Genomic DNA, 22,131 nt, shown 5'->3' on the forward strand with positions numbered 1-22,131 from the left:
GTGCCACCAGAGGTCAAAGGTCATCGTTCTCACCTGGACAAACCAACTGAACTGAAGGAGGAAACACTGCAGAGCTCAGAGAAACCGATCAGAACACACTGAGTGTTGAACGCAGCCTGAATAGTCTGAGGTGTGTGTGCAGGTTGAGGCAGGTGTCACTCTTTTTTTTTTTTTTTTTTTTTTACAGTCTACAGTGTCACTATGGGTTTTACACACTGACGGTCCTGAAGCTGTCCAGTCAGATCATGACATCACCTGCATCAAACTGACAGCAGATGACATCACTGGCTGATATCAGATTTTTATTAAAAGGCCAATATTGGCCCTGAGATATTGGCAAACCAATTTATCAGTCCAACTCAAGACCAAAATCCTATAAACCTAGTGAGAACTGAATCCACTGATAACAGCGATGACAAAAACAACAATAATAATAGTTTTATTGATTGATTGTTAGTATGAAGAGTTTTTACCCATTAGTCTGGATCCCAGGGTGAGACTAGATTAAACCCTGTCAGTCCCTGTCAATCCATGTTATACAAATTAAAGTCAAATATAGACACAATAAAACAAACCTAATGAAACTGACAATGTCTGTTTAGATGTTAACTGGTTTTAAATGAGCTGCTGTGTTTACACTGGGTTAGCAGCTTCCATATGGAAAGTAGGCTAGTCAATACAGTCACCATAACAAGCCATTTGATAGCAATAGCAGAAAGAGGATTTAATTTAGGGATAATAAAGATATGAGCAGTCAGAAAGTCCAGTCAATCTGCTCTGTTTCCGATAAATAATGCAAATATTACTTCGGTCATTCAGCTCTGCGGTTTAACAACTCACACGACTAGCTAGCTCGAGGGAGGATTAGCTTAGAGCGATCGTGCAGCGCATTATACCAAACCCCATTAACAAATCTGAACGTTTAATATTAGCTTGATTATCAGTGACTTAACATGCAAACACATATAACTTAAAACCATTTACGAATCGTTAGGGTGTTGCGGTATATTCGGCATATTTATGATCCACGAGGCAGCTCTTTATTTCAATAAACCTCAACTTTTAGAAGTGGTTCACAGCGCTCGTCCCTGTCCTCTTTCTCGGTGTATTTTGGTGGGAGAAGATTGTGGGAATAAGAGGTGAACCATTCATAAAGTTAAAATGTATTTAAGCAAGTGTTGTTTGGTGTATCAGCTGTATACCGAATTGAAGAGTAGTTCTTGCGGGTTCCTAAAATATCTTTAGCCGTGTTCTATCATGTGTGTAAGTTTGCCGATAAACAAGGGAATATTAAACTGACTGATTTTTGAACGGAGCTTGGCGTGCGGGTTCTCTCCCATACAGAGAACAGCACGTAACCAAGGTAGAATTAGCTAAAATGTTAGTGCTGGCATTAGGTCAGCGTTAGCAAAACTTAAGCTATGGTTCGGTGAAAGTTGGGGACGAACTTGGGTCCAAAGTCAAAAACCTAAACCCCCTGGCAGAGGCTTCACAGCCACGTAACGCGTCCTTATGATGTTTGTTGTCATGTTACTGGGACTCAGACAGACTTCGCTCCTTGTTGCTCTAAAATAAAACATGTTTTAATTTGTCTAACCTGTATCAACACAAGTCCAGCTATCGCCCGCTTCTGATACGGTCCAAACTCGCCAACAACTTGATAAGCCTCCTCTAAATCCATTCCAGGTAGGAGAGACAGACGAGTCTCTGGTTTAGCATCACCAGAGAGGAAACACACGAAGCGAGATGGTGACACGTCGCTTACTTCCGTGTTCGCTTTACTGCTGCCTTCACATGCTGTCGGAAATGTCGGCATTCTGTAATGCGTTGTACGAACATTCAGTTTTCCATCCATATCCCCGAACAAGAATAAAACTTGCTGTTACGTTTAGGGTCAGAGAGGATGGAAGTATCCGATAGTAAAAGTGATGTATTTTTTAACTTATGTAATTTTTTGATATTCTCTGTAAATAATATGTATTGTTGTACATTAGTGTGGCGGTTGATTCTGAAATAAAACAGCCTCAAAAAAATGACTTTTGTTACAGGTCCATTTTTGTTATTATCTCCGACTACAGGAACTTGAAGGAGACAACAACAGAAAAAAAAACACCTCACGTACTTCAAGTTAATGGAACAGTGTGCATTCATATACGATCAGATATATCAGAAACACTAATTTCCTACTTGGAAATTTCACACGAACGCCCTCCAAATTCAGATTGTGAAGTAGGAAAATCAGAGAAAGATTACCGGTAGCTTCCCAAGTTTAACATAAACAAACTTTAACTTTCTAAACAAGGCAAGAAAAAACGTTTGTGTCAAACAACAATAAACGAGTCTTTATTTCAAGCCTGTTGTAGTCAGACTAAACTAACATTTGTTTGAATAAAGTTCAAATTAGCTTGTTAAGCTACAGGACGATCCATGTTTGTTTACCGTTTGTCTTCCAGGACTGATTTACCGACAAAAACCCACATGAATGCAACACTGTTTAGGAGCAGAGTTGGGAAAACCCGGATATCGGACTTTCCCACCAGCACTGGAACGCACCAACAACTTCCCAGTTCGTATTTCTGCCTAACGGCTAACTAGTTTAAACAAGCAAATGTCAAACTTGAAATAGTCTTGGTAAGCAGCTTGATATCAATAATGACTCGTTGTTGTATCAAATAAAAACTAGCAGTCGATTTCCAGTCGTATCTCACACCAACGTTCAGATATGAGCTGTTTGTGCCAGAGTTTCCTTCAGAGACAGTCTTCTTCGGTGGTAAATTTTCATCTTGTTCTTTATAATCATCTTTAGCAGCACAGCGACTTCTTCGTGTGCGATTTGCAGCAGGTGAGTGACGTTTGATAACTGCTGCTGCCCTCTACTGGTAATAAATGGAAATACTTATTACTCCCTGCATAAGTAACTACACAATTTAAGAACTTCAGTTACATACACAATACATGCTGTATTTCTACGATAGCCACTAAATCACATACATTTATCCCATGTTTTAGGATCTTTATTGCTGTAATATTTTATCTATTTTTTACCTATCTTAATTGTTTTTTCATGCATCTTGTATATGGTCTATGCATGGTATGCACCGAGGCAAATTCCTATCCACTTTGTTGACAAGGTAATAAATTAATGAATCTTGAAAGTTTTCTAGCGCAGGACAGACAGTTAATCCTCAATATTTCCTTTAAGATCTCCCTCTGTCACATATTTAATATCCAAAAGCACAACTCTCATATAAGAGTTTGAATTTCATTGTATTCTACTTAAACACTTAATTCTCAATCTTAATTCAAAGCTGCAGAGTGGATAAAAACCAAAAGGACAAAAGTATATAAAACTCTTTAATTTTACAGTTATCTTGAAAATTCAACACTTTTGTTACTAAAACAAGAGATTAAACTGATTAAAACACAAGATACAGCACCAGAGCATTAAAAAAAACAATGACAAAATAAAAACCCAAACTGAATTCGGCAGTGATGACAAGCTCTTTTAAAAGACAAAATGAAAACTGTTCAGTTCTGGCAGCGGAGCGGCAGTTTGGACCTCTGAGGCGTCGACTGAGCCTCTGAGCCTTCGGACGCTTTGGACTTCATGGGAATCTTCGTCTCTTTCCTACCGGCCTTCTTGTGCTGAGGAAAAGAAAAAGAAAAGAGGGAAAACGGCAAGAATTATATCACAAGAAAACACGTGCAGCTGAAAGCCTCAATTCATAACTTCTCTAAACTCATTTTGAAGGGATTTCCTGGCACTGAACTACAGCCGTATTTTAAAATAGGAGAACTAGGAGATTTTTTATTTTTTCCTGTCTCCATTATTGCCTATTAAGTCAAAACCAAGGCAATGTATTTCCACAGTCAGAAGCTCCTGCTGTCTGTTCTGCTGCAGTTTGAACTCGTCCACCGTTTTAATAAAATACATTAGAAAGAGTGAGGAGAGAGAAACTGCTGCACTGACTGATGTGATCCATCATGTTGGACAGCAGCTGGATTTTGTGCTTTTTCCTAACATCACTACAGTTTCATCAAGTCAAATTTAAGACTTTATAAAAGACCTTTTCAATGCCGGGGAGGATGAAAGATAAAAATCATTTTTGCAAGTGAAATGAATGTGAAAAAGAACAGCATAGATCTGTCAGACTGCATTTCTGCCTGACTCGGCCAATGTGTCCAAAAAATAAAATTAAAAAAAACCACAACAAGATGTGTAAAGACTCTAAAAACTGAATTCAAAAATTGCTTTAACTTTATCCAAGACCTTTTAAAAAGGCCTCAAATTTAAATGATTTAAGACATTTTAAGACTTTAAGGACCTGCAGACACCCTGGACTACAACACAGCTAATTATCGTGTTTAATAGGACTATTTTCACTTCTTCTGGAGGCAGTGAAGAGGCAAAATGAAACTTCAGGCAGAGCGGAAGGAAAATACGCAGATTGATCTCCACACGTTCAGATCTGACAGAATGGAAATACTTTAGATACGACTGCAGATTGTGGAGTTAAAGTCATTTTAGGAAAACACAATAAAAAGTTATCTGAAGGTTTAGTAGGCTGGAAACTATTTTTTTTCCCCCCCGAGAAGCTGACTTTCTTCCTCTACCTCGCTGTAAAACTCTCAATTTTGTTCAATTTACTCCTCTGGTGTTTCCACTTTCCCTCAACCTTCCTCTTCTTCTTCTGTGGTTTTTCCTCACCTTGAAGAACGGCACCCTGCTGTTCTCGTTGCACACCAGGTTCTCGTCGATGAAGGACGGCTCAGTGGCCAGACTGTCGTTACAAGTCGGCTCGTCCTCCAGAGAGTCCTGCACACAGCGGAACAACAGACAGAACAACAGACAGAACAACAGACAGTCAGTCAGCGTTCTACAATTTAAAAACCTCACTGCACTCCCTCCAAACTGAACCAGGATGAAGGCTTCTGCCAAAAGGAAGCAAGAAGAGCAAGATGGAGCAGAAATGAGGGTTTTGTTAACTTAGTGATGAACTCAGTGAACCTACATGTTCAGCCAGGATCTTCTCCTCCTCCTCCTCCTCCTCCTCTTCCTCCTCAGCCTGCAGCTCCTCCTGCTGCCTCCTCAGGTTCTCCAGCAGCTCGTCTCGCCGCCGCAGCGTCTGCAGGTGCCTGGGGAACACAAACTGCTTCCTCTGAGGAGTCGTACCTGAGGGAGAGGAGGAGGAGCACAGGTCAGTGACTGGGACAAGAAGGTCAGGTCACACTTAAACTCACTTCAGTTCACTCATGCTGCTTATTCCTTCCAAAACAAAAACAAAAAACTGTGTTCTCTTGATCTAAATTCCCAAGTGGGTAAATTAGGGAATCATCTAGTGCTGAAACGATTAATAGATTATCATTTTTTACAATTGATTTATCTTTTTAATTATTTATCAAGTAAAAATACCAAACATTTGCTGGTTACAGCTTCACAAATGGGAACATTTATTACCTTTTCTCCGTTTCATCTCATTATAAAATAAATACTTTGGTTTTTTTCCAGCTGCTGGTCAAACTGAGGAAGGATCTGAAGAATCACTTTGGACTCTGATGACTTGTGATGGACATTTGTCATTATTTAGACGTTTTATTGACTAAATGATTAATTGAAAAAAATCATCACTAGATTAATCAATAATGAAAATAATCTTTAGTTGCAGGCCTAGTATCAACAGCAGCATTATAAGAAGCAGCATAGTAATAATAGTATACAATACAAAAGTACAAAACAATAAACATACGAAACGCTAGAAAGGAAAAGCTCTTTTACCGGTTGGGACGTCCTGCTGCAGCTCGTCCTGCAGGAAGCAGTGAACCAGCCGGCTGCTCGTCTCCACCTGGCTCTGCAGCTCCGCCCGCTGCTGGTCCAGGACGTCCCGGTCCAGACCGGTCTGCTGCTGGACAGGTAGCAGAGCCTGCTTCACCTCTTGCTGCCGTCCGGACAGCTGCTCCCCCGCCGTCTGGAGCTGAGAGCTGCAGCTGAGATCCACACTCTGCAGGGACAACAGACAGAAGGGAGGTTACAGACAGACAGGGGGTTACAGACAGACAGGAGGTTACAGATAGAGAACCTGCAGGCTACAGACACTGTCCTCCCAGGTGAACACAGATGCATTTGTCCATGTTATAGTGAAAGACCTCAATCATGAGCAAGAATAAGCCTGAAGTAGAGCTCAACAATTAATTTTACTTCTGCCAAACCAAAAACAGAATAAGGACAGACACAGATCCAGCTGGTTACCTGCTGCAGGGCCTGAACCTCGGAGGAGTTCTGTCCCAGCAGGGTGAGCTGCTGCTGGGCTTGAGTCTCCGCCTGCTCCCTGGCTCTGGAGCTCCACTGCAGGTCCCGCTCCACCAGACCTGGAGGGTCAAACACCCACAGTCAGGTTACCAACACTGCAGCTTTACTGTAAACCATCCAGACACAAACTGCTACATTCACTTTAAAATGAGTTGCTAAAACATTTTGGTAAAATGTAGGCAGTTCCTTTAGAACTCTCAGGTTTTCTTGTCTTGGAAGCTGCGTGCAAAATCTTCTCTTGTAGAAAACATTTGTGCATCACTTCAACTGGTTAATCTTTTCAGATCAACGACAGACAGGAGCCCTGCTGACATGTAATGTTAATGATTTAGGAAATTCAGACCGGATAAGAGCATCAGCATAGTAGAAGTAGCAGTAGCAGTAGTATCAGTAGTAGTGATAGTAGTAGTAGTAGTAGTAGTAGTGATAGTAGTAGTAGTAGTAGTAGTAATAATAGCAGTGATAGTAGTAGTAGTAATAGTAGTAGTAGTAGCAGTGATAGTAGTAGTAGTAGTAGTAATAGCAGTGATAGTAGTAGTAGTAGTAGTAATAATAGCAGTGATAGTAGTAGTAGTAATAGTAGTAGTAGTAGCAGTGATAGTAGTAGTAGTAGTAATAGCAGTGATAGTAGTAGTAGTAGTAGTAATAATAGTAGTAGTAGTAGTAGTAATAGTAGTAGTAGTAATAATAGCAGTGATAGTAGTAGTAGTAGTAGTAGTAGTAATAATAGTAGTAGTAGTAGTAGTAATAGTAGTAGTAGTAATAATAGCAGTGATAGTAGTAGTAGTAGTAGTAGTAGTAATAATAGCAGTGATAGTAGTAGTAGTAGTAGTAGTAGTAGTAGTAGTAGTAGTAGTAGTAGTAGTAGTAGTAGTAATAGTAGTAATAGTAGTAGTATCAGTAGTAGTGATAGTCAGTAGCAGTAGTAGTAGTGATGTGTTGTTGTTGGATGTGTTACCGGAGACGGAGCTGTGGAGGTAGGAGCAGTATCCTGTGATCTCCTTCAGCGTCTCCTGGCTCTGCTCAGCGTTCAGACGGAGGGAGGAGGCGAGGGAGGAGGAGGAGGAGAGGAGGTCGGCCTGGACCGAGGCCGGCTGCTCCATGCTGCTGCACCGACTGGAGAGAGGGAGGAGCAGGAGGACAGTGTGATAAAACAGCTTCTATCATTTATATTTACATATTCAACTGCACAGAGGGAGGAACGGGACAATGTAATAATACAGCTTCAATCATTATTATAATTTATTCAAAACAATCTTAAATCTTTTTAATTCAGGCTACCATTTTTAGCGTTCATGTTAACAAATACGCAATTATCAGCACCATCATCACTCTGCCGAATGTCCTGAAGACTAAAACTATTCCTCATTTTGTATTGGCATGTCAGATGAGGCAGCAGATTCACCAACTTGAAGCCTCAGTCTGGATCTGCAATATAGCGTCCGCTGCTGAAACTGATGTTTCTCTACTGGCTTTGTTTACATGGTGATTTATTGGATTTCCAGACTTTTTAATAACTCTGAAATGCATCGTGTGAGTCTCGATACAGGGACTGACAGCGTGTGACGGCTAAACGCGTCTTTGACACAGCTTCAGGGTTTGTGTTTGTAGCTGGGGGAAAATGAAATGTGTTTCAAAACATATTTCCCCCATCTACAGGTCACACAGTGCTGGTGTGAGTGACCATGCTGGACTCACGTGTTGATGTTGTGCTGGATGCTCTGCAGAGGTTTCTGCAGGGCCTTGGAGGATGAGCGCAGGTCAGCGTAATCCTTCTGGGTCTCCAAGGCCAGCAGGTTCAGCTGGTTCTGCAGACACTGGATCGTCTGCTTCATACCCTGAATTATAATAACAGTAAGTAATAAGTGTCTGCTTTACATTTGTTTAAAATGCCCTCAGTTAAACAAAAAAAGTCTTAAATAAATATTCATCTGACCTTATTGCTGAGCCCAACTAAAAACAAATAAAATTAAACACTGCTAGCCGATAGTAACACAAACAAAATCTGATTTGCGTGCCTCCTAACAACAAGTGACACGACACAGACGCATCATTCGGACACGTCTGCACGGTTTCTTACCGTCTGGTGTCTCTCCTCGGCCCGTCGGATCTCGTCCTCCAGCTTGTCGTGTTCGGCCTGCAGGGCGTCCAAGTCCTGGACGGCGGCCTCCCTCAGGCCCGCCAGGTCCCGAACCAGGCCGCCGAAAAACACTCCTATCTCCTTCATCGCCTCCACCTGAGGGGGCGGGGACATGGGACATTTTTTAAGAAGAGTTTCATCATTCTCAAAAACACAACATATCTTTGGGAAATCAATTCTGCAGCCACATGTGAAAATTCATAGGTACAGTTACATTTTTCTAAACACAACTTCAACTCCCTTTTGTCAATTAGACAGCGCTTGATAAAGAGCTGACTGGATTTATAGAAAATGATTTGTTTCCCCACACCATGATGAAGTTCGACAATGTGTAAGTACAGAAGAAGGATGTGGTCTGACAGGATACAGGTTACAGGTTTCGAAGTGTCTCATCGCTGACCGACCGACCTGAGTTTACTTTGATGGGCCGTGGAAAAACAAAAGAGTCAAGTAAAAGTGAACGGACGAACCTTGTCGGCCAGCGCTCGCTGCGTCTCCACTGAGGTCCTCAGAGTTTCGTTCAGCTCCTTGACAGCAGACAGACCCATCAGAGTCTGAGCCACCAGAACCTCCTCCATGTCCCGCTCGTGCTCCTCCTACACACACACACACACACACACACACACACACATAAAAATCTATTAAATCATTTTAAACTGATTTGGACATCAAATTCAAGGACTTTCCTATGACTGAACATGGCAATTGGCATGTTTTGGGGTAAGACATGACATTGGTCAAAATTAGACATAAGAGGCCTCTTTTTTTTTTTTTTAAACTCATGATCTGATCAAGTCAAGAAATCCTGGTGAAATCATTCATTTTAAAACTGAAAATCTCCATCACAGGGTTTTTCTCCTCAGGATGGGAAGTGTTGATCCAGAGAGCTGAAGCATACTGAGGAATTTGGGTGCAATATTTTGATAATAAAAAAAAAGAAAGAAATTCAAATTCATTTTCAAAAACTTTTAAAAAAGGCCGTATTTCATTCCCATGTACATGTTGGGAATCCAGACAGTTACGATCAGACTGGTTTCTGCTTTGGAGTCAATTTTTATACATCTAGGGTCAGACCAATATATCCATTTGCTGATATGGGCCTGTTATTGGAAAAAAATATATAAAGAAATTAATTTTGACATGAAACGAATGTAAAGAAACTGAATATCAGCAGCTTGATTCCAAAAATATCTGTAAAAGCCCTCAAACTCCCTTCCTCAGTGAAGCCTGCAGGCGGCCTCCTCACCAGCAGCTGCAGCATGCCGTCCTTGTCCTGCAGACACAGCGCCTCCTGCTGCCGGACTTTGTCCCGGCAGCGAGCCACGCCCTCCGCCACCAGCTGCCTGACTCCGCCCACACAGGACTCCACAGTGGCCAGAGCGCCGCCCAGCGCCGCCTCGTTCAGCACCAGCAAGCCGTCTGCGTGGACGGAAACAGAGAGGCAGAGAGAGAGAAAAATAAAAGTAAAATATTAGATATAGCTTAGAATTACATTTCCATTCCTATAATTTAAGATCAGACCCTCCAGAGGCATAATAATTATAACCGTTTTCTGCTTTCCGATTGTCCACTATTCTGCTCCAGTATACAGCATCAAATGTTTAGAAAGCAATTTGATTTCAATTTGGAAGAAATTTCCAAAATTTTTAAGCCTGTCAAAATTTGAATTTGGTTATGAATAAAGATCATTTTATAGCACTTTATCCCTTTCTTAGGAAAAGCGCTACAGAAACTAGTTTAATTCCAAATGACACATCCACCACTTGGTGACCTCTTCTTTCCATTTCTTTATCATCATGTTTTTGGTCTCTAAACATTTCAAATTTTAAACTAGAGACTATTCCTACTTTACAAATGGTCCAGTTTATAGGAGATGTGCGGAAACATTTGATGTTTTGATACTCTTAATACTTCAGGCTTTAAATGTTTTGTCTCTTTTAAAAAAGGTGAATTATATCAGACGTCCAGCTGCTTTCTGTTAGCCGACACCTTGTTGTTTTGGTCTTACCGATGGCCTGAGAGTAGCTGCTGAGCATGCGGTGCTGCTTGGTTCCCTGCTGCTGGATGCAGCGCTGCATGGAGCCGAACGCTCCGTCCATTCGCTCCGCAAAACTCTGCTTGATCTGCCCGTTCTGCTGCTCCACCTGCAGGTTCAGATCAAATCAAAGTTTAACCACCTTCAGTTTCAAATCAAATGAAAGTCCTGAGAAGCCATTTCTCCAAGAGGCCGTTAAAAAAAAAGGCTCCAAGTCACAGAAACATGGAATCCTAAAGCGGGTGAAGTCAAAAAAGGTGTTTAAGACTTAAGTTTTATTGTAATGGAACCATCCTATGTTACCGATACGTAGACATTTCAGTATCATCAAATGGCATGAGAATTTAGTTCTTTTTATTGCCGGGCACACATAGGTATCAGTTCACCTATACCCAACCATTAGAAAAACAAAATAAATAACACCCGTCAAAACTTCAGGCTAAAAGAAAGCCAGTATCACCATTTTCTTCCTGTCCAGCTTATCATGAAGACCCGACACGTCTCTGGTGCTGACGTCCACTGTGCTCAGCAGCTAGAGGAGGAAACAACCACCAAAACATTAAAAACACAAACAGAAATCATTACATTTACATTACAGTTTTCCCCATCTACAAAATCACACACTTTATCCAGACCATAAATTTCTCTACTTGAAAATGTTGATTGCAGAGTTGTAGAGCAAGTTGTAGGGGAAAAAGCTTTCTATGGTTGAAAAATGAGATAAATAGATGAAGTGGTAATCAATAGGGATGGGACAAAATATCGAAAGAAAAATGAAGCATGATATTACCTACATTTTATTCTGCTGTAGTAATCACAAACACTTGACCATGACAATTTCACAAGCTCTCCATCCAAATTATATTATTGTCACTTTGTAATGACATTTTTAAATTGTTTACATTCTAGCAGCCAATGGCATTGCTAGAAAGATTTGTGTCGCAGAAATAAACATAAATTTTCAGACTTTGTTGTCGCTGAACTTTTGTCACGTTGTATCGTAGTTGCATCACACCGTGAACGCCATATCGCGTATCGAAACGTATCAGAGATAAGCAGATCGTCCCATGATCCCTAGTAATGAAGGCATCAGAGAACTCGTGTCCCCACCTGGCCGGCGGTGCTGTAGAGCGTTTCCTGGTCGGAGCTCAGCTCAGAACAGATGAACTCCTCCTGACTCAGCTTCTCTTTGGTCTTCTGCAGGTCTCTGTTCGTCTCCTCCAGCCTGAAAACAACATTTAGTCTCATTTAGTTTAATCACCGGGTGCCAAGAGGCATTTATCTGTTACACCGCGTTTCATCGTTTTTCCCGCTGCCTATAAAAATGACTCACCGCTGCTGCTTCTCATCCAGGTCCACAGCACACTGCTCCAGTCTGGTCTTACTGTCCGCAAACAGCTCAGTCACCTGGGGAGACAAGGAGAGTGAGAGAGTGTGATGTTGGAGGTAGAAAAAAAACAAAACTAAACTATGACGATAGGAATGATAAATAAAAACATTTGCAAGAGTATTATGGCTTTTATACAACATTTAACAATGGAAACTAGCCATTAGCTAAATGTGATACGCCGATCATCACTCATTATTTTTGAGATTCATGTTTCGGTCCCCGTCTAAATAAACTTAATAAATAAATGAATGTGCCCTCTGAAAAGTTCTTTAAATAGGTTGAGAATAGGTTGAGATTTCAAGATGGAGAATACTCTTCAGTAACTGTAAAGCAAAGTGAACATACAGTGACAGAAAAAGCTGGTCGGGTACCTTCTTGATTTCCTCCTCCATGGCAGCGATCCTCTCAGTGTATTCTGTTATCTGCTCCTCCTGGGTGGTGATCTGACCCGTCATGCTCCTGACAAACACAGGTCAGATGTTACGACACAGCAGCTTCAAGCAGCACGACACATGATGGGTGAACATCTAATCCTATACGGCATTCCCCCCCCCCCCCCCCCCCCCAACTCTTCCTGTGTCTTAGTTCCTGTCATGTGACCTACTCGTAGTTCTCAGCCGACAGGTAAACTCCGTTCTTGTCGCGAGCGGCGGCAAGGTCGCGCTTCAGACGCTCGATCTCCTCTGTGTATTCCTTGAAGGAAAAACAAAAAATTAAATAAGTCACCGTTTCATTCAAGATGCTATAAGATGAAAAAGCTCAGTTTGAATAAACCCGTGACATGCAACTTGCTGACATCAGTCTGAAACACCTTTCACTCTAAAAGCTGGGATTAAACTTAATGTGCGTAATGAGAAAGTTCATTCACTGAGTTCAAATGAGAGAATCTATTGTTATTTTGTAATCATTTTAGTCATTTCTCAAGTAAAAATACCAAACATTTTCTGGCTACAGCTTCACAAATGCTAAGCCTAATCAATTTCATCACACATTTGGAGGCACAGGATCCTGCAGTTAGGAAAAAAAAGAAATGCTTCGTCTTCTGCAATTTGGGAAGTGCAGCTGTCAAAACTGCGATGTTGATATTTTTAATCAGATATTTTAACACACCACCCTAGGTGCTGTAGCTGCTGTACCTTGATGAGCGTCCTCTTGGTGAGCTTCTGGTTGACTTCAGGTTTGTTCATGATGTTCTTGGCTCGGCTGGCGTACTCCAGGGTGCTCAGAGTCTCCTACACAGAGCACGGCCAAAGAAAATTACAGAACAAATCATTATTTTTCCATTTTCCTCATGAAAAATTATTCCATCAATATTATCTAGATGAAAATTTAGGGGTCATCACTGCAAATCGACTGAACTAGGCAGAATAAATTGCCTTTTATCCACTGCGCCCGTGATGTCTTGCATTTAGGAAAGACATTGCATAATAACACACTTCTAATTATGTCATTATTTTTAACACTCTTTTCATAATCACAATGAATGATGTGATCAAAAATAAAAATATCAATGCAGCACATCATGCACATATTCACACAGAAACAAAGTGTACCTCCATGTTGCTGGAGGAAGGAGACACGGTGGCGATGATGGAGGTTTTGGTTCGGCCGCCCAGCGAGTCCTGCAGGATTCTGGTCAGCTTGGACTCTCTGTGGGAGCAGGACCGCACAGGAGACAGCGTGCATCACACACACACACACACACTAATTAATATTCACAATCAACTTCCCAATCTGATCAGTCTAGTAATGCAAACTCACAAAATGAAATGTTTAACACTGTGTGGAGTGGGAAAAAGTCACTGTCTCAGCAGCTCGACAGTAAATGTCCATTTTAAAGCACAAAAATAAAGAAAAAGAAAGATTTGTTTTGTGGAAACGTTACTGACTTTATCTCCCAGTTCCCCTCCTTACTACCTGAAGCTCGTTTTAGAATATTACTACATGTCAGTAGTGTCATTTTTGCACCTTTTGTACTTAAATGTCAGTTATTTTTTTGAATCAGAGTCAGGATTTCTTCCTTTTGAGCTGTAACCAACAGTTGTGACCAATATCATGAGTCACTGTCAGTCAGGTCAGTCTGTCGGTCTCTAAAATTTAAAAACACTGCACAAACAGAGCCACGGGATAAAAAGACACATTAGTTTTACAAATGCTTTAGCTGACTTTGTAGGGCAAATTAGGCTTATACATTTGTTTTCACAGAGCAGGTAATTCAGCTCATCGTGAATTGCGTGCTTGTTTTAAATCAGTGTGTGAGTTCTGCCTGCATGTTTCAGCGGAGCCCACCTGTACGGGATGTGCGGCCTCTTCTCCACCAGAGCGGTGATCACTCTGCCCAGCGTCAGCAGGGACTGGTTGATGTTTCCCGCCTCGCGAGCGCGCTTGTCCACCGCGCCCGACCGCCCGATGTTCTCGCTGCCCGCAAGATCCACCTGGATGGAGGGGGGGGGGGGTTTTTACATCGTTTCATTTCAACAAACTGTGTTGTAGGTCTAGGGCTGCCCCCGACCACAGATTTTCCTAGTCGAATAGTAGTCGATAGTTCAAGCCATTAATCGACTAGTCGTCGCACGTTTATGATATTAATTTAATTATTTACATTTTTTTTTTTTTTTAAAAACACACCCAAGTCGCGGCTACTCGCGGTCAGAAACACCGGTGAAATACACTCTGGTTCACCCAAAAAAAAAAAACACATAATAGGCGTAGGCCATCAGTCGCTTGCTTTGAGCCCCGCTGCTGCACAGAGCGCTGTCCGCTTGTTTATTCAAAGTTTATTAATACTGAACGTGTCGTGTGTCCAAATTGCACCAAAACCGACACTACACGTCCTCGGGTCCCCAGCAATACACCCGCCAAGTGCAACCCTGGTCTAATAACTTTTTAACGACAAGGCGCAGCTCCCTAATGGAGTTTGAGGGTTTTTTTTTCCCCTGCGACTAACTGACCAATGAAACTTGGTTGACTAAGACTCTTCTCATCGACTAACGTTTGGTCGACTAGGGGGCAGCCCTATGTAGGTCATATTTTAAAAATGCATCTACTCATAAACTACTGCACTTAATTGTTCAAGAGAAATTTCTAAAACTTATCTAAAAGGGATTATTACCAGGTTGAGCTTGCCGATCTTCACCAGCTCCTCTCCATCCAGAGTGATCTCCTTCATGTGAATAGTGACCGAGAACACAGAATGGGAGCGACTGCAGCAGAAAAACAAGAGAGACGATGATTTTGTCGATGTATTCCAAGTGTATTATCTCTGCATGAATTAAAAAAAAAACATGAACACCTGCTGTGTCACGTACCTGGAGTATGCGTTCATGAGCGTGGAGGCGGTCTTCCTCTTGGCCGCTCCTCTCTCCAGGATCTGATAGACCTCGTCCTTGTTGTGGACCGTCACTTCCTCCAGACCCTTCACCACCACGCCGCGCTGAAAGACACAACAGTTAGGACTAGTGCTGAAACACACAACAGTTAGGACTAGTGCTGAAAACACACAACAGTTAGGACTAGTGCTGAAACACAACAGTTAAGACTAGAGCTGAAACACAACAGCTGAAAAACACAACAGTTAGGACTAGTGCTGAAAAACACAACAGTTAGGACTAGAGCTGAAAAACACAACAGTTAGGACTAGTGCTGAAACACAACAGTTAGGACTAGTGCTGAAAACACAACAGTTAGGACTAGAGCTGAAACACAACAGTCAGGACTAGTGCTACAAAACACAACAGTTAGGACTAGTGCTACAAAACACAACAGTTAGGACTAGAGCTGTAAAACACAACAGTTAGGACTAGTGCTGAAACACAACAGTTAGGACTAGTGCTGAAAAACACAACAGTTAGGACTAGAGCTGAAACACAACAGTTAGGACTAGTGCTGAAACACAACAGTTAGGACTAGTGCTGAAACACAACAGTTAGGACTAGTGCTGAAAACACAACAGTTAGGACTAGTGCTGAAACACAACAGTTAGGACTAGAGCTGAAACACAACAGTTAGGACTAGTGCTGAAACACAACAGTTAGGACTAGAGCTGAAAACACAACAGTTAGGACTAGAGCTGAAACACAACAGGACTAGTGCTGCAATGATTAGTCGATCAGCAGAAAAGTAATAGATTATACTTCTGATCAGCAATTAATCGTTTTAGTCATTTAGTAGTAAGTAAATGCTGCTTACAGCTTCACAACTGCTCAGATTAGTTTGCTTTTCTCCATTTCAAATCACAAAATATCTTATGTTATATCTTATGAATACTCTCATCTTTCTTTAGCACTTATGTTTTTTGTTTTGTATGTGGTTTTTTTTTTCTTTTGTCCTTTTATGTATTGGTCTGCACTATATTATTGATTTTGATTGTCTTCATTTTGCTTGCGTTACTATAGGAGAGCCACAAGTTTTTTAGTTGTTTTCAACTCATCATTTGCATTATATTCCGTCTCCCTTCACTGTTATGTTACATAATGTTTTTTTTTCTTAATATGTGCAATAAACTAAAATGAATACTTCTGGGGGGTTTTTTGGCTGCTGGTCAGACTAAGTAAGCAATTTTAAGACATCACTTTGGTAATGGGTCTTTATAATTTGGCATTTTATAGACTAAAGGATTAATGGAAATAATAAAAATAATGGTTAGTTGCAGCCCTAGTTATAACCAAACAGTTTTGTAGCTCCAGTTAGTTACGCCGCTTGTTTTTAGTGAGTCATTCTAGGGAAACTGAGGGAAGAATGCATAAAATTTCCCCCGCCGGTCACCTTGTTGCGCGGGTCGTCGAACAGCTGCAGCCGCTCGCTGACGTCCTCGCTGGGGCTGAGCAGGTCGAACAGCTCCTCGTTGTAGATCTCCAGCAGGGAGACTTTGATGGAGAACTCGGTCCCGTTCTCCGACAGCTTCTCAAAGATCTGGTGCAGCGTTCTGGGAATGATGCCGGCCAGAGGGTCCTGACCGACAAAAACACCGGTGAGCGAGAAAAAAAACGAAAGGCAGGAAATTCTAGTAGAGATGAATATCGGAGTTGGGAGCGATGTGTAGCATCTCGGGCGTCTCAAAGTTAACTCGAGAGGATGCTGCTGCCTCTCATCGCTCCATATGTTTTAATGAGCCGGAAGAAGGAGAAGAGTTGAATATTCGACTAGTCACACACATCTAAACATTCGAATAGCATGCCAGGGTCACATTTATTTTTTTATATTTTTAGAGGAGCGGGGGGATTTCGAATATTCGCTTTCAATAACCATAAACTATTTGAAAATCATTGTGGTCTGTCATGCACATCTCTGATTCAGATCAGGTAAGCAAACGTCTGATTGAAATCATGTAGTTAAAATAGTGGAACTGGAATAAAGCTCCATATTAAACGCAAAATAACAACAGTTCCCTTGTTGTTGTCTTGTTTGTTTACGGCAAGTACACTAAAATTGATGTGATTTATTGTTGTTAAAATAAGACAAGATGGCACCTTTAAGGCTAAAATGAAATGCTGAGAAACATATACACCATTTCTATAGTACTGTTCAAAACAGTACAAGTTGCTTTACAGACAATAATAACATATGGTCAACAAAAATGCCAGACAAATGTAAAAACCAGGATGAATTTCAGGCAAATAACAATTTTACACACCGGTAAAAACAACAGCAAATAATAGCCATTCTATAAAAATCAAGATTATTTATCAGATGAGGCTGCTGCTTTCATCAGAGAAGGGATTATATCAAGATAGTTTTTTCATGTTTATTTTCTGCCAGTATGAAGCATTACTCTTGGTTACTGTCCGTGTCTGTCCTTTGATTACAGTAAAATTCACCAGCCAAACTGAGCAGGAGCTACAAATACAGTGATGTTTCTTTTAAATGTATTGTGTCACTCTGAACGTACCTCCTCCCAGGTGAACTGCCCATCTGGACTCCTCTCTCCCTCCATGGTGAACGTCTTCCCTGTTCCAGTCTGACCGTAGCTGAACAAGACGGCACAGTTTACATTAAAAGACATTCAGCCGACGCTCTTATCCAGAAGGACCAACAATGTTTACAACAGTAGAAAAACGCTTCAACTCGTACATCACACCCAGGGAACAGATGGAACAAATATCCCTGTGCTAAACAAGAGCCATGTGCCAAAAAACATGATGTTGGTTAGGTGATCCATCAGTAAACACCTCACATAGAACAACGAGAAAGTGATTCCTCTACAGTGAATAGGATTTAAAATAACAGAATTAAGCCAGACGTCTCTCTAAAATAGTCAATAAGTGGAGTCACAATGTTCAGAAGAATTAATGCTTTTATATTGTGATGAAGCTCCTGAAGAACAGCAGTTTTAGCACCGCAACCTGCACTAGAACCAGAACAGGATGGATGTGGAACAAACACCAAAAATACCCACAATGCAGGTGTACCCACACAATATTGCAGGGGATATTTGTAAATGTGGTACTGATTTGATTCAGGATTTCCAGCAACTTAATTTAATACCAAATAGGGCTGAACGATTTTGAAAAAATATCTAATTGCGATTATTTTGACTGATATTGCAATTGCGATATGATTTGCGATATTAGAGGGAATGATAATTTTTACATCATTATTCTCATTTTCATTGAAAAACGTATTAAAATGATTATGGTGTGATTTTTGCGGGGATCTGTACCAAACAAAGATGTTTTCTTAAGTCTGTAGAATATGATGTGTAGGCAGGACATCTCTGCAGCACGACAGTATTTAATTTAAAATGGTATTTTGACACACATTTCGCCTTTAACAAATATTGCGCCTCCTGCGATTTGAAAATTGCAGTAGGCCATATTTCGATTTCGATAAAATTTCGATTAATTGTTCAGCCCTAATACCAAAGACAGACAATCAAATGTTATGGGAACAATTTGATTGTTCAGACACTCTCTCACAATTTCAACCCGAGTTTCAGAACAGAAACTCAAAACGATTGGTTAACTGCAACAGACGACTTACGCAAAAACAGTGCAGTTGTATCCCATGATGACTTCATCCAGAATGGGGCAGACGACGCTCCTGTACACATCGATCTGCTTGGCAGCCGGACCAAACACCTGGAGACACGGTGCAGAGGGAAAAGGTTAGAACAGACAGGTTCACATTTAACATGTCATTATTATAATATTAATACATTAATATCCAAAACACCTTACAGTCCTGCGAGTATGGCCGGGGGATAATTCAATAATTATCGTTTTATCATCATCATTCAGTGGAATCATAGCGTGAGGATATGGTGATATACTGATGCACAATTCTGCTATCTAAATTGATAACGAGCAAATTTTTATTTTAAAAAACTTTGAAGAAAAGAGGTATGAAACATTTTAAGGAATATTATTTGTTTTGTTTGACATCACACATAACATTTACCATTCGCTTCAATGGGATGAACATTAATTTGATTTATCATGTGATTTACATACGTGAGCCATATCTTGACATAACAATATTGAAAAAAAATCCTTGTGAATGCATACATTTTAAGTATTTTCAGTGTGAAGGAAGGGAACCCGTAACCCTGGTAGTGACTGCGTTTACATGCACATTAATATTCTGAATATGGTGCATATCCCAAATAAAGTGTTTACAAGCCACCATATCCACAATTTGATTGGTATATCCATGATACCTTATACAGAATATTCACATTCCGAATATCCATAGAATATACTGTTTCCATGATCATTTCATATTCAGAATACTTGAATATTAGGAATATTAATGCACGTAAACGCAGTCAGTGTTAGTGTCAGGTTCTACCAATTGAGCAACACAGGAAGCAAAAAAGAGGAAATGACTGTTCACTCTTCATCTGCTCCACCAAAGTGTAACATCCAGTTAACATGGAGTGAGCTGTGTTCTGAATTCAAACCTGCTTCCCTCACACCAGTTACCAAGTTAAAACTACAAATCCCAGAAAAGAGAAAATAATTCTCTGGGTTATAGCTCAGAGACTTGGGAGATACTGTGACTTGCAATGTTTCAGGCACAAGACTCCTACATTTCTCATCTCTAAATTACATATTTTCCCCCTCATCTTAAATTTGTTGACTACATACTAGTGTTCAGCATGATGTCCTGTATGCCGATAGTGGCTAGGCAATACGATTATCAGAAGAAGATGACTCTTCACAGCGACAAATATTGCATTATATGAAATAACACAGCTACATAACATGGGTTTTAAAACATTTTCCTCCCATACGTCCAGAATTGCTTGGGAACAAAAGTCAGGCAGGAAGTTTTGTCCAATGTGAAAACTTTTCCAGAGCTGTGTTAAGTGGTACAGCGACAACTCTGCGTCCTCTCACCATGTCAAATGTGTAGGTCTTCCGCGCCGCTTTGTCGTTCATCCCTCCCGTCTTCACTATCACCTCCCTTCTGTTCTGATCGCAGTCCATAACACCGTAGGAGCTCTTGCGCTCCATCGTGTTGAAAGGTCTGGAAACAAGATGCAGGAGACAGATTTGGACTCATTTTCTGATGTTATCTGCAGGTCAGGAAGCTAACTCATTTGCCCACAGCACAGTGTCTTCTGAATCCCCAAAAGTAGAGTTTCATTATTTTATTTTATCAGCCCATTAAGTTTTCAAATTATAGTAGGATTTCTAGGTGGTAAATGAATATTTACCAAACACAGCCAAAGGTGTAGCAGCATATGGCTGGTGTTAATGTCCCAGTCTGTCATTTAAATCCACAACATTATCAAACAATAACCCTACATACATAGCATACTGTAGTAGTGGTCATACTAGCAAAATAGATCAAAGTCTGTATATTATAATCACAGGAGTTGGTGCAAGATAAAGCCCATTCACTGGAAAACTGAGATACTAGCTCCAAGACTGAAAACCTCCAGTGAGAAAATACTAAACTCTTGAGCTGTATACACAAAGTCCAAGGTGATCTAAATCCATTTAAAAAAGCTTTGTGACAATAAAGGTTCTTTAAAATGTCAAGCTTTTGGTCTCTTCCCTTTCAATCTTAGAGCTTGTATCTCTGTTTCCCATAGTTTTGATTCCTGTTCCCAGTGAGCACCTAGAAACCCAAGGACTTCACTACTTTTCTTAATCCACTAAGTGTTACTTATGTCACACATTTCACTGGGACAGGTATTAGCTGGCCAGCAAGTCAAATTCATAAAAAGTGTACGCAAAAGTTGGACATAATGTTTTCTGTTACGATAAGAGGAATTTAAACAATTTCAGATCCGTTATGTCAGTGTAGTGTCTGTGGACAGCAGCGTCCAGCACCGTGCAGAAAGCCCACAACAACAACAACAACAACATCAACATATTTCCAGGTTTACAGTGTTTTTCTCTCTCCATACCTGCATCTGACAACGACTTGGATGTTTCTCCCCTTCTCGTCTCGTTTAACACCGCTGGTGTTGTGTGAAGCCATGATTGCAGAGCAGTACACTTCTGCAAAATTACACTGCAAATACACACAGTTTAAAATAGCAGGTCAGCAAACAAAAATAACGTTTAAACTTGTACATAGAGCAAAAAGGTTTCCCGATGGATAATGACAAGACTAACAGCGACGCTGGTTAGAAATGCGATTCGCTTGCGGTAAACTAACGTCGTTAGCATCTTAGCTAACGCTAGCCACATCATATTTAATATCCGAGAGACATAATAACGTTTACTTACCAAATGACGGTTTACCCTTCCTTTCCCTTCTTTTGCGAATTATTTTGCTCACAGTCTAAACCACAAAAAAATGTGTTTATCTTTTCCAGCTTCCGACTCTTCCGTCACCACAATCTGTCCAAAGCCAACTGTCTGGCGCTCTGACCTTTGGGCAAGAAATTTTTCAAACGGTGCTTTTAAATTTCAGATAACCAATAGCGAGAGAGAAACGCCTAAACACACGACGCCATTGGGCAGAGTGGCTAGGGATCCCACTGGCGTGAAGCATCACGGGAGTACAAGATGGCGGAGAGTGCATAATTCTTACGCTGGGTGGCGACATTGTTTTTGAAAACTGCTTTCTGTACTTTCTGTATTTTCTTCCATCTATTCTTATATTGTAGAAGGGAATTAGTTTAAAGCATAGTGTCAAATTTAGTATAAAATACATCAAAGCTAGCAATATTTCCATTTATGAGCATAGAAAGCAACAGCAACTCAATGATATGTAGATCATTCAGTGTTTTTAACGATCTTTTCTAATATAAGAGATGTTTTATGTGCTTTAACATTAATTCGTTTTGATAAAGATTATTTAAA

The 22,131-nt window shown here is 40.7% G+C and overlaps 2 protein-coding genes across 4 annotated transcripts in view; both read right to left on the reverse strand.

Moving 5' to 3' along the window:
• slc22a15 (solute carrier family 22 member 15) overlaps positions 1–1,705 on the reverse strand; it is a 438,052-nt gene extending 436,347 nt beyond the window's left edge. For all 3 annotated transcript variants that reach the window (XR_013507217.1, XR_013507218.1, XM_078288771.1), the window contains exon 1: positions 1,598–1,705. Coding sequence is in view for 1 of the 3 variants with exons in the window: in XM_078288771.1 (XP_078144897.1) it covers positions 1,598–1,681 (84 nt within the window). In the remaining 2 variants the exon portion in view is untranslated. The remainder of the gene's footprint in view (positions 1–1,597) is intronic.
• A 1,735-nt stretch (positions 1,706–3,440) lies between these two features.
• kif11 (kinesin family member 11) lies at positions 3,441–21,685 on the reverse strand. The gene is made up of 27 exons (XM_078288754.1): positions 21,553–21,685; positions 21,228–21,334; positions 20,209–20,338; positions 18,851–18,948; positions 17,760–17,838; positions 16,637–16,822; positions 15,181–15,305; positions 14,985–15,075; positions 14,162–14,307; positions 13,426–13,522; positions 13,009–13,104; positions 12,477–12,565; positions 12,244–12,331; positions 11,816–11,889; positions 11,593–11,707; positions 10,943–11,014; positions 10,456–10,591; positions 9,694–9,866; positions 8,918–9,043; positions 8,388–8,543; positions 8,006–8,145; positions 7,266–7,423; positions 6,248–6,366; positions 5,777–5,999; positions 5,013–5,173; positions 4,709–4,816; positions 3,441–3,645 (listed from the first exon to the last, which is right to left on the reverse strand). Exons 2-27 carry the CDS (start codon positions 21,299–21,301, stop codon positions 3,529–3,531), a joined length of 3,177 nt encoding a protein of 1,058 aa, XP_078144880.1. The 5' UTR covers positions 21,302–21,334; positions 21,553–21,685; the 3' UTR covers positions 3,441–3,528.
• Positions 21,686–22,131: the final 446 nt, after the last annotated feature.

The sequence above is a fragment of the Centroberyx gerrardi genome, chromosome 15, assembly GCF_048128805.1.
Source record: "Centroberyx gerrardi isolate f3 chromosome 15, fCenGer3.hap1.cur.20231027, whole genome shotgun sequence".
NCBI lineage: Eukaryota > Metazoa > Chordata > Actinopteri > Beryciformes > Berycidae > Centroberyx > Centroberyx gerrardi.